The sequence below is a fragment of the Tympanuchus pallidicinctus genome, unplaced genomic scaffold, assembly GCF_026119805.1.
Source record: "Tympanuchus pallidicinctus isolate F22 unplaced genomic scaffold, pur_lepc_1.0 scaffold11, whole genome shotgun sequence".
Lineage (NCBI taxonomy): Eukaryota > Metazoa > Chordata > Aves > Galliformes > Phasianidae > Tympanuchus > Tympanuchus pallidicinctus.
Window position 1 is genome coordinate 8,121,280 of NW_026294627.1, and position 15,136 is coordinate 8,136,415.

The window sequence follows — 15,136 nt, forward strand, 5'->3', positions numbered from 1 at the left end:
ATCCCCAGCACACAAGTTGACTTCAGGAAATAATTTTATGCAACAGTATTTCTTATTACAAATACAGAGAATGCATTCTTAAAACTAGCTACAGCTCAGTAAAAAGCAGTCTCCTAACCGTTCCAAGAGTAGCCATTAATTTTAATAATTGATTTATTAAATTAAATTCCACTGTCAACTTACCTTCCCCAGGAGGATCTTTTCTGAAGGGCAGACAGAGGCCCCACTTCCATGGCGTAACTAACTGTATCACTATACCCCAGTGAGGATTTTTTCAACCTGAGATCAAGGAATGAAGAAAGAATGGAGTTACTAGAAACAATCAGAGCCTAGATCTCCACTCTGAAAACGCTGCGGGCCTCACAGGGTTATAAGGAATCATCTGTGACTCCACTCTGCAGCTACTGAATTTTACAAGTACAGCTTGGGCTCCTTTCTCACAGGAAGGAATATCTAGCACTCTCTAAGCATGTAACCAAAACTGTTCCCCATTAATTCAATAGTACTAAAACAGTTCAGGGTTTTTTTGAATGATAGCTTTTCCAGCTACGTGGACACTAACAGCTTAGTGTGTTTTCAGTTCAGAAACAACAGCAGGAGAACTTTCACTGCTGCCCTTTAACACCTGACCAAGATAAAAGTGATTAATGACAACAACTACTAATGGAAATACTGTCAGCCCAATTTGAAACCACTTCCCCCAAAGAGTCCTACATCTCACTTGAAAGACTGTCTGGCATTTATCTGTTCACCGTTAGCACTTCAATACATTTCTTAGCACCACAATTTTGAAGAATCCAATTGTCACAATCCAAAGAAACAGAGCTCACGTATTAGCATAAAATAAATAAACAATTCTCCATTTATTCTATATTTACAAACTGACAATTCATAAATTGAACATTTTTCAAAGCTGTGAAGATTCAGAAGCTAAGAAAACTATGAAGATACAAGGGGGTTAAAGGACTGAAGGTAAGCAAATAAAACTGTAATGACAAACACCCGATTACTTCCCTATTAAGAGAGGGAACAGGACACTGGACAATATATATTAAACCAACCTAATTTTGTGTAGGAGCAGAGAAGAAATTTTTTGTCAATGTATTAACACAGTGTTGGTCACACAGCTGTCACTTGTAGCTGCACCATAAATGTGTGTGTTCTCTTTTTTAAGTACAAGATTTTGAGCTGAACAAATTGCTACAACATCACGTCATTCCACAGACCAAAAATCAGAATTGGAGAAGAAAAAAAATAATATTCCAACTCAGCAACAGAGTGAGTAGTTCCACATTTACCTCTGACATAGACAGTGGCTGCAACGTACCAAGATGTGCATACAATGAATGGATATAATTCCTATGAGCACAAGGCTGACTGGTCCGACCTGGTGTGGAGACAAAAAAGAGGAAAAAGAATATCAACAACAGAAGTAATACAAACAGAACTTCTCATGAAAATACACTGGGGAAAAATCTTCACATGCAAAAATTTCACATTTCAGCACACAAATAGATTTTAAGGTTCAAATGATATGCAATCTCCCCCCCCAACCCACTGGAGAATTTGCAGCTGACTTCCTGTGGCATTCCTCCCTTTAACTGATTGTTTGAATGATGATTTCTTAGAGATGATCATGCACTGAATAGCAAGGGGGCACGAAGAACTTCCCCCCATTAACAGTTTCATTAAGATATTCATCAAAAGAATTATCACAAGAAAAGGCTGAACACTTTGCACATGTCCATACCATGCCTTGGACCATTTCATCAGCAGCAGCATTGCCATTTTAAAGGCTTCTTCCCATTACATTTGAACAGCTGATGTGCAGTGTAATAAAATATAAAAACAAAGGGGGAAAAGAACATGTCACAAACACTCTCCTGATAACTTTTACAACTGTGAGTCACAGATAACTTCTGAATTAAATAATTTCTTTTCCTAAGTCTGACCACAAGTTTTCACAAAAGGTACCTGCTATTCACACGTAACTTTCATCCTTGCATTAAGCCTTCTGTAATAAAGAACTGCCTTATCTAGTTGAAAATTTCACTTGATGAAATTTACACTGCCTTGGAAAATGATACTGTTTGTTGTCTGGTACAAATTAATTGTGCTCAGAAACAGAAGTCTGACTTAAGAAAATAAGAGTACATCCTCTGCCACACAATCTGGATACAAAGAAGTCTGGACAAAGATGAGATAAACCCAACAACAAATCCCATTCACAGGAAACTGAATGAATCAACATTTTTCTGGTTTCAGACTTTTTGGTTTTTTTTGTTTTTTTTTTTTTTAAATTGTTGTTGTTTTCTACAGAAAAAAAAATGTTTTGGTTAAGCAAAAATACAACATATTCTAACAGAATTGCCTAGATTTTTAAAAAAAAGTTTGTGTCAACCTTCACATATTCACCACACTGAAAAGGAAAAACAGAAAACAACTGTAAGTAGGTAGGTACAAACAACAGCTATATAGTTTTTCAGGCTCTGCCACATATTTATAGATCTTCCTAGGTAATTTTTCTACCTGTGAAAAATAATTAAGTCTTACCACAATACCAGCATTCTTTATTGCAAGAGGAAGACCAAGAAGCCCAGTTCCAATGTTTCCTTTGAGAAGATGGGTAAGCGTTTGTATAAACCTAAGGACACAAACACAGCAAGTCACGGATCACATAATCACATCAGAAGTACATTCATACTGGATGGGGGAAGAGCACCCTCCATCTTTATTAGCATATAAGAAAGGCTTCAGCTGAAAGGGACCTTAAAGAACACCTGGCTCCAATACCACACCATGGGCTGCTTGCCACCCACTAGATCAGGCTGCCCAGGACCCCATCCAACCTGGCCTTGAACACATCCATGGATGGGGCATTTATAACTTCTCCTGGAAGCCTGTGCCAGGGCCTCACCGTCCTCTCAGTGAAAATTTCTACCTAACACCTAATCTAAATACATCCTCTTTTAGGGTAAAACCATTCTTTGTCGTCCTATCAAAATCAGACCATCTAAAAAAATCACTCCTGTTATAAGCTCCCTTCAAGTACAGGAAGGCCGAGATGGGATCATCCCAGAACCTTGTCTTCTCCAGAATGAACAAGCCCAGCTCTCTCAGCCTTTCTTCACAGGAGAGGTGCTCCAGCCCTCTGAACATCTCTGTGACCCTCCTCTGGGCCAGCTCCAACAGCTCTATGTCTTTCTTGTGCTGGATGCAGTATTTCATGTGGGGCTTCCTGAGTGCAGAGTAGAGGGGGGACAATCACCACCCTCACTCTGCTGGCCATCACACTGTTGATGCTGCTCCAGATACAGCTGGCCCTCCAGTTTTTCAACCACGAGGTTCTCCTCCACCTCTGCACGGCTGCTCTCCATGAGCTCTCCCAGTCTGCAGACATTGCCCCAGCTCAAACGTAACACTTTGCCCTTGGTGCTGTTGAACCTCACTGGTTCACATGGGCACACAGTTAGAGCCTGTCCAGATCCCTCTGGATGGCATCCCTTCCTTCTGTTTGTCAGCTTTGTATCATCAATGTACTTGCTGAGGGTTAACTCGATCCCACGGTCTAGGTCATTGATAAAGATGATCTGTGAACCAGCTCTTTCCTCTAAGTACTTTAAAGTGGTCTAGCACATTCAAAGGATGTTCTTACTAATATCTAGAAACAAGTTCCTTCGAATGGGACATAGAAGTCTGACCTCCAGGTCCCTCTTCCACCTTGATAAGGATATTTTTTGTGTAATTTTATTGTCATTTTGCCTCCGAAAGATTCAAAGTTTCATCAAAGCTATTTTATAATGATAACATTCAAAACAATTACCTGTCAGAATCTTTGATTTGTGACCATTAAAGCTTTACTCAATAAAAAAGAAATAACAAAAACAGAACTTACAAGTTCTTCAAATATCAACAAATAATCTATTTCCAATGTATCTTAAGCTTTTTATTATAAAATTAATTCAATCCAAATCCACTGTAAACAGTGTTTGGATTTCAAAAGGCCCAATCACTTAACAGTGGTCACCTTGAATATTTTAGTCAGCATACTGCTAGCTTCCAAAGAACAAAGAACCTCTGCACAATCCACTGATTATTGTAAAACTATGAAAAGCCTTAAGTATACCTGCAAAACCATAGCGTGGCTGCAAGTAAACCACTTAAGAGTTTAGTAAGCTACTTATGAAAAGAAAGTTGGAGGTAACAAATTTTTAACAAGCCGATAGTTAAGAATGATACATACGTAATGCCTTCTTCACTATCAAGTTGGTAATGCTTCTCAACTGGCAGGAAATTACTTTCACGCTCCTCATCAGAAACATCTGAATGTTGTTCATCAATTAAAGGCTTCATTACTTCCATGTCTAAACAACAGAGTTAAAGCAAACTTAGTCTTAGAAAGAAATGTACAGTTTAGAATTAAAAGACAATTTTCAACTAATTTGCCATTCTGTGAGATTTCTTTATGTTATCAAGTATAGAGCTGGTTTGGGCAGATAGTTATTTACATCACATATCTACAGAAGAAATGCTGTTTCACTTTAAAGGGGTACACATTCACATTATTCAAAAGTAGGCTGGTTTATGGCCAAACATTACAGCTTTAAGAAAAACAACTTTGTACCATCAAAACAACGATGGCGTATACAGTTTTAAAAAGCTAATACAACATACAGGTTAAAAAGAAAGGTCATCCAGTGCTAGGAAAAGATGACACTGATTGATGAGAGTGCTATTAGCTATTTTCAATTAAGCACTTAGCCTACTCTCCAGCTCTTAGAAGTGGAAAGTAAGGGTAACCTTCATCCAGTCATTCCATCCTACCACTGATCACAGAATATCCCAAGTTGGAAGGGACCCAAGGATCAACTCCAACTCCCAGCCCCACACAGGACCTCCCAAAACCCAAACCCATTGTCTGAGAGCACTGTCCAAATGCTCCCTGAGCTCCAGCAGCTCGGGGCCATGCCCACAGCCCTGGGCAGGCTGTTCCATGCCCTGTGATGCAGACCCTTTCCCTCACCCCCAGCCGCCCTCCCCTGTCACAGCTCCATGCCATTCCCTGTCGCTGTCACATAGAGCAGAGCTCAGCGCTGCCCTCTGCTCCCTGTGAGGAGCTGCAGCTGCCATCAGGCCTCCCCTCAGCTCTGCTCTGGGCTGAGCTCAGCCACTCCTCACACACCTCGTACACCAGATCCTCCCCCATCTCTGTAACCCTCATTTGAACCCTTTCATACCTTTCTTGTATTGTGGTGCTCAAACCAGTGCCAGTGCTGGAGGTGAGGATGCAGCATCGCAGAGCGGTGCTGGACCTGATGCACGCTGGGTGCAGTTGGTCCTTTTGGCTGAACGCTGCTAACTCACGTCCAACTTGCCATCAAACCCCCAGATCCCTTTCCCTGGGGCTGCTCTACAGCATCTCATCCCCACGTCTGTATGTGACGTGATCCAGGGCTGTCCCACCCCTGATGCAGAATTCTGCACTTGCTCCTGTTAAACTCATCATGGTTGGTCTCCCAGCCCTCTAATTCATCAGGATCTCTCTGCAATGCCTCTCTACCCTCGAGGGAGTGAACAACTCCCAGTGTAGTATCATCACAGACCTACTCATGACACCTTCGAGTCCTGTACCCAAGACAAGCGATTGGTACAACAGCTACGCTAGAAGATATCCCCCATCACTGTCAGGAGAACCTAGATAACTGAATTAAACCACATGCTCAAACTGCCATTTCCAGATCTTCTTAAAGCAGCATAAAATGACACTGCAGTCAACATATGCAATCTTGCTATCCAGCTAAATAACAGCACTAAGAAACAGCAAGCAGCCAGCAGTGAACAAAATTGCCTCTCAGCTTTTGCCAGTTCCGCACTGATTAAACCATTTCTAAATGATTACAGTTAAGCAAAACAAATCCTGCCAAGAGCAAAAAGAGTATTTGCCTTCTGCAGCACCCATTCATAAGATCTGCTGAACAGATCTCAAACAGATGTGTGACACCAGTGCCACTGCAGAAGCATTTAAAAGAAGAGGTGGACGACTGGCATTTCCAAAGCACACAGCAGAACACACTTGCCAGGTACAAGCTTTATTTAGGGACTTATTGTGGTCAACCTAATAAAATCACTACTTGATGTAAAAACAAGATACATGCACAAAGCCTACAGAATACACTGAAATCTGCTGTTCAAAAATATCATTATTAAATCTTACGTCTAACCCCAAAGCAGGGCACTGAAGCCAAACACAAGCTATAGGAACTTCAAACAACTATTAAACAAGTGTTATATATCCAGTAAGATAGAAGGCAGCTTATCATAGAACCCTAGGAGCTGGAAGGGAACTCTGAAGGCCATCTAGGCCAATTCCCCTATAATGAACAGGGACACCACAGCTAGATCAGGTTGCTCATGGCCTGATCCAGTCTCGCATTGAAATCCAGGTAATTAAAATTAAAGCTTGTAGATCAACCTCATCTAAAGACAGCACCAAGTCATCTGAACTAAGTGTCAATGAAGATGAATGCTGATATTGAAGACACTTGGAAAAAAGAAAAAAAAAAAAAAAAAAAAAGAAAAAAAACAAGAAGAGTGCAGGGGAATGCAGCATCAGAGGTCAGATCTAAATGGACAGTACAGCATAAATCAAATTTATACTCGACCATACTCTAATTATACAAGTTGAGATAGATTTAATCACCTTACTCTATGTGGTGTGTACTATCTGTATTGATCAAAAAAAGGGTCAGCAAATAGGTCCCTTCCCACTATTGCCAGTGCATTGTGCTGAGCAGTACTGTAGGACACCATGACCTGTCACCCTGAGCTGAGTTACTGCTGTGCTCACAGTGCTCACCAAAATCCACGTACTCTGCTTTTAGAACAGAAGTCCTTCCCCTCTAGTATCAGTCCAAACAAAGTGCCAATTCTGGAGGTTTTACCCAGCAGGTGTGCAATTAGGAATATATTCATATTTTGAAATACTGAGTCTAACAACCACAGAATCATCACAGAATGGCTTGGGTAGAAAGGGACAAAAAATCATTTAGCTCAAACCCCCCCATCACAGGCACGGCTGCCAACCACTAAATCAGGCAACAGATCACGCAGCCCAGGATGCCGACCAACCTGGCCTTGTGGGCTTTTTTCCTTAATCATTAACTTTTTCTGAGAAGAGGTTCTGTAGCTCACTGAAGGACTACTTCAGAGCAGATCCCTCTTAAGAAAAAAAGAAATGTGTTTTTACGCTTTATTTGGTCATGTATTTTTTAAAAAGTCATTATTATTTCACTAGATTCCACAAAAACATGTGGGCTAATGTACAAAGCAAAATGCTAATATTTGCAATAACTGATAATTTAATTCAAATTTTTTTTTTTTTTAAAAGTACTGCAGAATAAGATTTCAGCATCAAAACTTTTATTGAGAAACACAACAGTTCAGAAAAATCCTCATTTCTTTGGACCCTGTGACATTGCCTCCCCAGAAGGCATTAGGAAGGCAAACTTCCCCAGGATAAGCAGGACTTGCAAGTAGAAGGCTCCTTCCAGTTGTTCAAAGAGCTTCGTCTGTCTCTTCATCACTTGTCTGCAGCAGACACTCTGCTCCATTTCCCTGTCAGACTTAATGCTGGTCTTGAGTACTGAACTCATTTGTCCCATTCAGCCATTGATCGTGACAAAAAGTAAAGCACTTTTGAATGTAAGAATTTACAAAATAGAAGACATGCAGGTCAGACAAAATATACAATCTTGATTCACTTAAATTCCCTGTATATAGTCAGTGCTGTGGCCTGTCCTCTTCAATATCTTTATTGATGACCTCGATGAGGGCATCGAGTGCACCCTCAGTAAATTCGCAGATGACACCAAATTGGCTGGAAGTGTGGATCTGCCTGGGGGTAGCGAGGCCCTACAGAGGGATCTGGACAGGCTGGAGAGCTGGGCTGAAGCCAATGGGATGAGTTTCAACAAGGCCAAATGCCGGGTCCTGCACTTCGGCCACAACAACCCCAGGCGACGCTACAGGCTTGGGGCGGTGTGGCTGGAGGACGGCATAGAGGAAATGGACCTGGGGGTATTGATTGATGCTCGGCTGAACATGAGCCCACAGTGTGCCCAGGTGGCCAAGAAGGCCAATGGCATCCTGGCCTGCATCAGAAACAGTGTTGCAAGCAGGAGCAGAGAGGTGATTGTTCCCCTGTATTCAGCACTGGTGAGGCCGCACCTTGAGTTCTGTGTCCAGTTTTGGGCCCCTCGCTGCAAGAAAGATATTGAGGCCCTGGAATGTCTTCAAAGGAGGGCAACAAAGCTGGTGAGGGGTCTGGAACACAGGGCTGATGAGGAGAGGCTGAAGGAGGAATGTTCAGCCTGGAGAAGAAGCTGAGGGGAGACCTCATTGCTTTCTATAACTTCCTGAAGGGAGATTCTCTTCTCTCGTGTCATTAGTGATAGGACCAGAGGGAATGGTTTCAAGCTATGGCAGGGGAGATTCAAGCTGGACATTAGGAAGTATTACTTTTCAGAAAGGGTGGTCAGGCACTGGAATGGACTGCCCAGGGAGGTGGTGGAGTCACCAACCCTGGGGGTGTTCAAGGAAAGACTGGATGTTGTGTTGAGGGACATGGTTTAGTGGGAGCTATTGGGAATAGGTGAACGGTTGGACTGGATGATCTTTTAGGTCTTTTCCAACCTTGGTGATTCTATGATTGGCATGCATGGAAGCACAAGGATGTTCTCTTATCTACAGAATGAAGACATCAGCTTTCCAGAAAGATTGATCAGCCAAAAAAGACTGCAGCCTCTCCATCCAGAACCAGGCATTCCAAAGTTCCTGAATTGCCTCTTTCTCCCCAACGTTCTTCCTTGATCCCATGACTTGTGTACAGCTTGGGGCTACAATATATGAATGAATCAGCCACCAGTGACAGTGGTAAGACATGTAATTTTTTGATCATGCAGCTTTTTCAGCATGGCTCTGACAATAGATCTCCACTGTTGGGGGTACTGCAGCTGTGTCCCAGCTGCACAGTCCATACTTGCACAGATATTTAATTTTGGATATTACACAAATCTAATGGATCCAAGTATGTGGTCTAGAGCACATCAGTGAAAAAAAATTAACCTTTATCTGTCCCACAAAGCTGATACATACCCACAAAGTAGAAGAGCAAGTACTCAGCCTACATGGACCTAGCCTGAGACAGTCTGTGAGAAGTACATAGTCACTGCCAGAGCTTTAGCATGGAATATCAAAACTTAGAGTGCTTCCTAGCATAGAATCCTAGAATGGCCTAGGTTGAAAAGGACCACAATGATCATCACGTTTCAATCCCCCTATTATGCGCAGGATCACCAACCACCAGACCAGGCTGCCCAGAGCCACATCCAGCCTGGCCTTGAATGCCTCCAGGCATGGGGCATCCACAGCCTCCTTGGGCAACCTGTTCCAGTGCGTCACCACCCTCTGTATGAAAAACTTCCTCCTCATATCTAACCTAAACCTCCCCCATCTCAATTTAAAACCCCTTGTCCTATCACTATCCACCCTCATAAACAGCCGTTCCCCCTGCTGTTTATACGCTCCCTTCAAGTACTGGAAGGCCACAGCGAGGTCTCCAAGCTAAACAATCCCAGTTCCCTCAAGCTTTCCCCCTAGGAGAGGAGCTCCAGCCCTCTGATCATCTCAGTGGCCCCTGCATGGTCCAATAAGCATAAATAGGGCATTAAACTCAAAGAACAGCACAGGCATGCCAAACCTCAGCTGGAGGTGAACCCCGCAGCCTGTTGCCTCATGAAGCATACGGTACAACATACATCTCAGTCTTCCTTAGGCTCCTGTTCCACCAAGCTGCCTCAAATGCATCCAAACTTTATTCGCTATTGAAGATCCACTTCAGTAACGGTATTTGCAGAGCTGTTGTGGATGTTTTGTCCCTGGAGGTGCTGAAGGGCAGCAACAGGCCCTGGGCAGCAGTCAGCCCACAGCAAGGGGCTGGAACTGGATTGTGTGCATTCTGTGCTTTGCATCACATTTCATGATTCAACACAGCACAGAAGGACAGCTCACCTCTACGAATGCTTTGCTTCTACCTAGCCAAAGTACCACACAATTTTCAAATGTCTTTCTATCAGCTAATACAAACCCCTTTTCCAACACTATTACAAAAATCTTGTTAGACCAAGCATTTCATCCAGCCTGTCCTCACCTGTTATATATTATGCAAGTATAGAATATTCGTTGTTGTTTCTGTACTCTTCTGCAAACATCCACAAAAGAAGGATGCCAAAAAGCTCTGCAAGCAGCACTACTACTGACAACAAGCCGTAACAAACCATGACAGATTCATGCTATGCTACATCACACAAACCTCAATCCTGAATCCTCAGACCTCCAAGGAACTTCAGCCACTAGGCAGCCATTCTCTATACAGTAGGAGATTAAAATGTCATTTTTAAATTGTGCTGACCAATATTTCCTGCTCGATGCATCTTCCTACCACTACAATTCGGCTGCATCTCTGTAGACTTACTGCCAAAGAAACTGTTGAGCTGTTACTAAATGTACTTAATTCTAAGCCTATCTATAGCACACTCAAGTAATCCCTTAGCTAGAAAGTTCTGCAAGCAAATGCATTTTCACTAAGAACTTCAGTTAGTTTTTCTATATTGCTCAAGCCATTAACACTCCAAAAACTAACTGAACCTCTCAGCACCACAAGTGACAAAACTAAGTTCCATCATTAAGGGCAACAAAAGGATGAAGCTGTTTCCACAGCTGCCAACCAAGTTAAAAACAAAGAAATATGAAAAACACAGTCAAAAAATCTCCTGTTGTTCCTCCAGAGAAGTTCACCCCCTGGGCAAATTCTTATCTAAAACCTGCTTTGCAAATCAATTTAGCAGCTTGTTTTTGTTTCCCTTGAGGGTTTCGGAAGCGTGATCTAACAGCGAGAACTGGATTTGACACGTAAAAAAAGATTTAGGGGCAGGATATAGCTTATCATTGTTTGTATCAGCTGGATTTACTCTGTTTATGAAAGAAGACAGATCTTGTTGGAGCAACACTTCCAGTGTATGAGGGATGCTCTGAAAGTAATGCTTCCTATTACATTCTGTCAGCCCATGACAACAGAAGTGGATGTTGCTGTTACAGCATTGCACCATACGGCAGCAGAGGGGCAGTGTGTCAGAATGGTATCTGACATGGAAGTGCAGAGCAAGGTGTGCAACTGGATGCTTTTGTGTGAAAAAGATGGTACCCACTGACATTCATCAATGCTTGTTGAATATTTAAGGAGAGCACTGTGGTCACAGCCACTGTCTGAGGCAGTGAGTGGTGCATTTCAGCAATGGTAACAGAGGATCACCTTTGCTGGTGCAGATTTTTATGAGCGCAGCATGTAGGCTCTCATTCATCAATGGCAAAAATACACATTTCATGTGGTGACCAGTGTTTCGTAGCTGAGAATTTGCTCTGTCAAACAGTATCACTGAGCTCTTTGTATCTGTTGTAGTTTCCAAGGAAATAAATAGGAGGCATTACTTTCAGAGCAACCTATGTACCCATTATATGCCTGGCAAAAGCATTAATCAAAGTGAATCTCACAGATACTTCATCACTTACAGCTCCTACACAAGAACTTGCTAACACAGCCAGAAACACAGCAGGAGATTCAGAGTCCCACAAAATGTTTATTATAAACAGAAGGTGACTCACTGTCTCTGCTACAGGGACGCAGGCTCTATTTAATTTAATTCGCTCTTGTTTTGATTGCTGCATAAAAGCAAAAATCAGAAGAGAAGCACTAAGTCTATATACTAGCCTAAGTATGATTTGAAGCTTGTATTTTTTCACGGGGTACACTGACAACCTACACACAAGCCCACAGGCTCTGTCACATAACCCGGCTGTGGCTTCTATATGGGACAAGACTGACAACTGGGTCTGCACACAGCAGATACACTCCTGGTCCGTAACACAGGACCACTCCACCATCCAGGGAACAGCCATCAGTGAGACAAGATGAGGCACTTGCTCAGCCATTCCATTCAATTTACAGATGTAAATTTATCATCCTGAAGTCATGGAGAAGCTCTTTCAGCAGTCAGAGCCAGGGCTCTCAAAAAATATTTAGTCACAGAGAAAACAGTAACTTCTTCTCAGAATCCACGACTGGTTCAGTAAGCAATGCACAATATAACTCTCAGTTAAGCTTTTAACCACAAGTATTTTCCTCCACACCCTAATCTTCAGCCTATGAAGAACCTTCATAGTACTTTCTGCAGAAGGTGAACTGTGCAGCACTGTCTATAAACACAAATGACTCATGGGCCCGACTCCTGAGCTCTACCACATTACTCTGTTATACACTCCCACAGCCACCACAGAAGCTCTCAAAGAGCATGAGGTTACTGAGCAGCAGTTCCCGGGGCACAACTGCCTGGATTGAATGGCTTGTGAATCCTTTCTAGCTCCAGGGGGAGGTAATTCCATTCAACCCCTTACCAGCCAACCCCTGCCCATTTCTCACTACCATAACTCCAACTGGATGCAAGAGGAATGAAAAGAAAAAAAAAAGAAAAAATGAAAAATATCTTCCAAAATTAAAATGTAAAAGGAAAACTCGTGATAAAGAAGCACCTTTTTTTTTTTTTTAATTGCTATATAGTAACATTATTTACAGAATAAAAGTTAATATTATATTTTGCTAGCTTTCTTTGCTGCGTGCTATGCATAGTGTGGCTACTTTAATTATTATTTGGGGCAGAGGGAGATAACTTTGCATCACGTTTCTCTCCATTACAGACTGTATTACAGAAGTCAATTTATTCTGCTTTACAGTACGATTTTTTCTATTAATAAATGTTGAGAAGTCAATAACGTCACTGAGTAAGCAGGAAGAAGTGTTTGCTTCTGTATGAAAATCATCAAAATCCAGGAGACCAACAGAACAAAACACAAGTTACAAAACCCTTCACAGCTTATTATGCTCTTGCAGAGAAGCTCTTTTACCCCTGTTGACAATCACACATTTATTTGCGAAGTCTTAATTAATCCAGTGCACTATCTAGACCAAGGCGCACATTTCTACATGATTAACATGCGGTCAACTGATGACACGTGGGTAAGAACTTGAATGCTATTAAGAACTCATAGAGTCATTATGGTTGGAGAAGACCTCTAAGCTCACCTAGCCCAACCAACAACCCACTCCCATCATGCCCACACACCACATCTCTCAGTGCCACATCTCCACAGTTACTGAACATCTCCAGGGACGGTGACTCCACCACTTCCCTGGGCAGCCTGTTCCAATACCTCACCGCTCTTGCTGAGAAGAAATTTGTCCTAATATCCAACCTGAACCTCCTCTGGTGCAACTTGAAGCCACTGCTTCTCATCCTATTGCTGTTACTGGGGAAAAGAGAGTGACACCCAACTCACTACAACCTCCTTTCAGGCAGCTGTACAGAGCAATAAGGTCTCCCCCTGGACCTCCTCTTCTCCAGACTACACTATCCCAGTTCCTCGTAACACTTGTGTTCCAGACCCTTCACAGCTTCACTGCCCTTCTATGGGCACACTCCAGGGCCCTTGTAGTGAGGGCCCGAAACTCGTGGGGCAGCCTCACCAGTGTTGAGTACAGGGGGATCATCACCTCCTTGCTCCAGCTAGCTGCACTATTTCTGATATAAGCCAGGATGCTACCTGCCTTCTTGGCCACCTGGGCCACTGCTAACTTGCATTCAACCAGCTGTCAACCAGCTCCCCCAGATCCTTTCCCTCTGTGCAGCTTCCCAGCCACCCTGCCCCAAGCCTGTAGCATTGGAAGGGGTTGTTGTGACCGAAGTGCAGGACCCAGTACTGGATCTCATTGAAGCTCACACAGCTGGCCTCAGCCCATTGATCCAGCCTGTGCAGATCCCTCTGCGGGGCCTTCCTACCCTCAATCAGATCAGCACTTACTCCCAAGCTGCACAATCAATACACACAAAGATGTATTCAACAGGACCAATCAGCAATTTTTAAAAATCTCAAGTTTAATCAAGATAATCCAGTTTACCTACATTCTTAAGCAGATAATCCTGTAAATAATAATAAGAATCTCGTTCTGAAGGTCTAACAATCCCTGGCATGCCCGCAAATCTGAGCAGCTGACTGAAGCAATGAAGCTTCCCTCGTCACTTTGCATCCTCTCACTGCAGGATGGATCAGCCTCGGGAAATCCAAACTCGAAGCACGCCTCCCGCTTTTTGTCACCAGCAGGGGACGGGAGGAACCCTTCAGAGGCAGGGGCACACAGCTGCGCCTGAGGCTGCAGCCCTCCATCCAGCCCTGGATCGGTCCTCTCTGCCCTCCCTTCCCCGAGCTCCGGAGGCAGCTTCCCGCGAGGTCCTTGCGAAGCGAAGCCGCCACCCGCCCCCCGCGGGCCCACCGACCTCGCCCCGCTCCCCTCAGCCCCGCCCGGTGTCCCCACAGAGCCGAACCGGCTCCGGACCGCTCAGAAGGAGTGGCGCAGCGCACCGCTCCCCCCGGTGGGATGGTTCCTCCCGCCCGCCACGATGCGCTGAACGCCGCAGCACATCCCCCCGTGGGCCGAACCATTCCGCCTCCAAGGGAGGGGGAAAGAAGTCGGCCGGTCGCACCTCACGTCGCTTCCCTCCCCGCCCCGCGGCGATCTGCTGTCTCTCTGCCCGCCGGCCTCCCCCAACGGCGGCGCGCACGGCGCGGCTCACCCAGCTCCTCCCCGCCGGTAGCGTCCATCTCCCACCGGCTCCTCCGCGCCCTTCCGCCAATGTGGAGCCGGCCGACCCGCTACTGCGCATGCGCTACGGCGCGCCTGGCGGGGGCGAACCATAGATAGCGGCCGGAAGGAGAGGACATGCGGGAGTGACGGGGTTTGGTCCTCCGGGCGGGGTTGGCCGTGCCGCCATGTTGGGTGCGTTGACGCCTTGTCAGCCACCGCCCGTACTGATCTTTGGTCCCTAACAGCAGCTATCCTGCTGGTGGCTGCCCCTGTAAACGCCTCAGCTTCACCATGTGCCTCCTTACAATCAGTCTAAATCTCCCCTCAGGGTGAAGTAATATACAGAATCCTTGCTCTCTGTGAAATTAAGCATTGTGCAGTAAAAGC

General features: G+C 44.2%; 1 protein-coding gene across 4 annotated transcripts in view; it reads right to left on the bottom strand.

Annotated features, from left to right (window-relative positions):
* Positions 1-14,811, bottom strand: part of SLC36A4 (solute carrier family 36 member 4) — a 98,619-nt gene extending 83,808 nt beyond the window's left edge. For 2 of the 4 annotated variants that reach the window (XM_052669996.1, XM_052670003.1), the window contains exons 1-5: positions 14,739-14,811; positions 4,244-4,364; positions 2,554-2,644; positions 1,299-1,387; positions 184-279 (exon numbers count right to left, since the gene is read on the bottom strand). In XM_052669996.1, coding sequence (XP_052525956.1) covers positions 184-279; positions 1,299-1,387; positions 2,554-2,644; positions 4,244-4,364; positions 14,739-14,766 — 425 coding nt within the window. In that variant the 5' untranslated portion in view covers positions 14,767-14,811. Of the gene's footprint in view, positions 1-183; positions 280-1,298; positions 1,388-2,553; positions 2,645-4,243; positions 4,365-14,069; positions 14,405-14,738 lie in introns of those variants that run through there. The other 2 variants (XM_052670000.1, XM_052670011.1) reach the window with 2 other exon arrangements.
* Between the last annotated feature and the right edge of the window lie 325 nt (positions 14,812-15,136).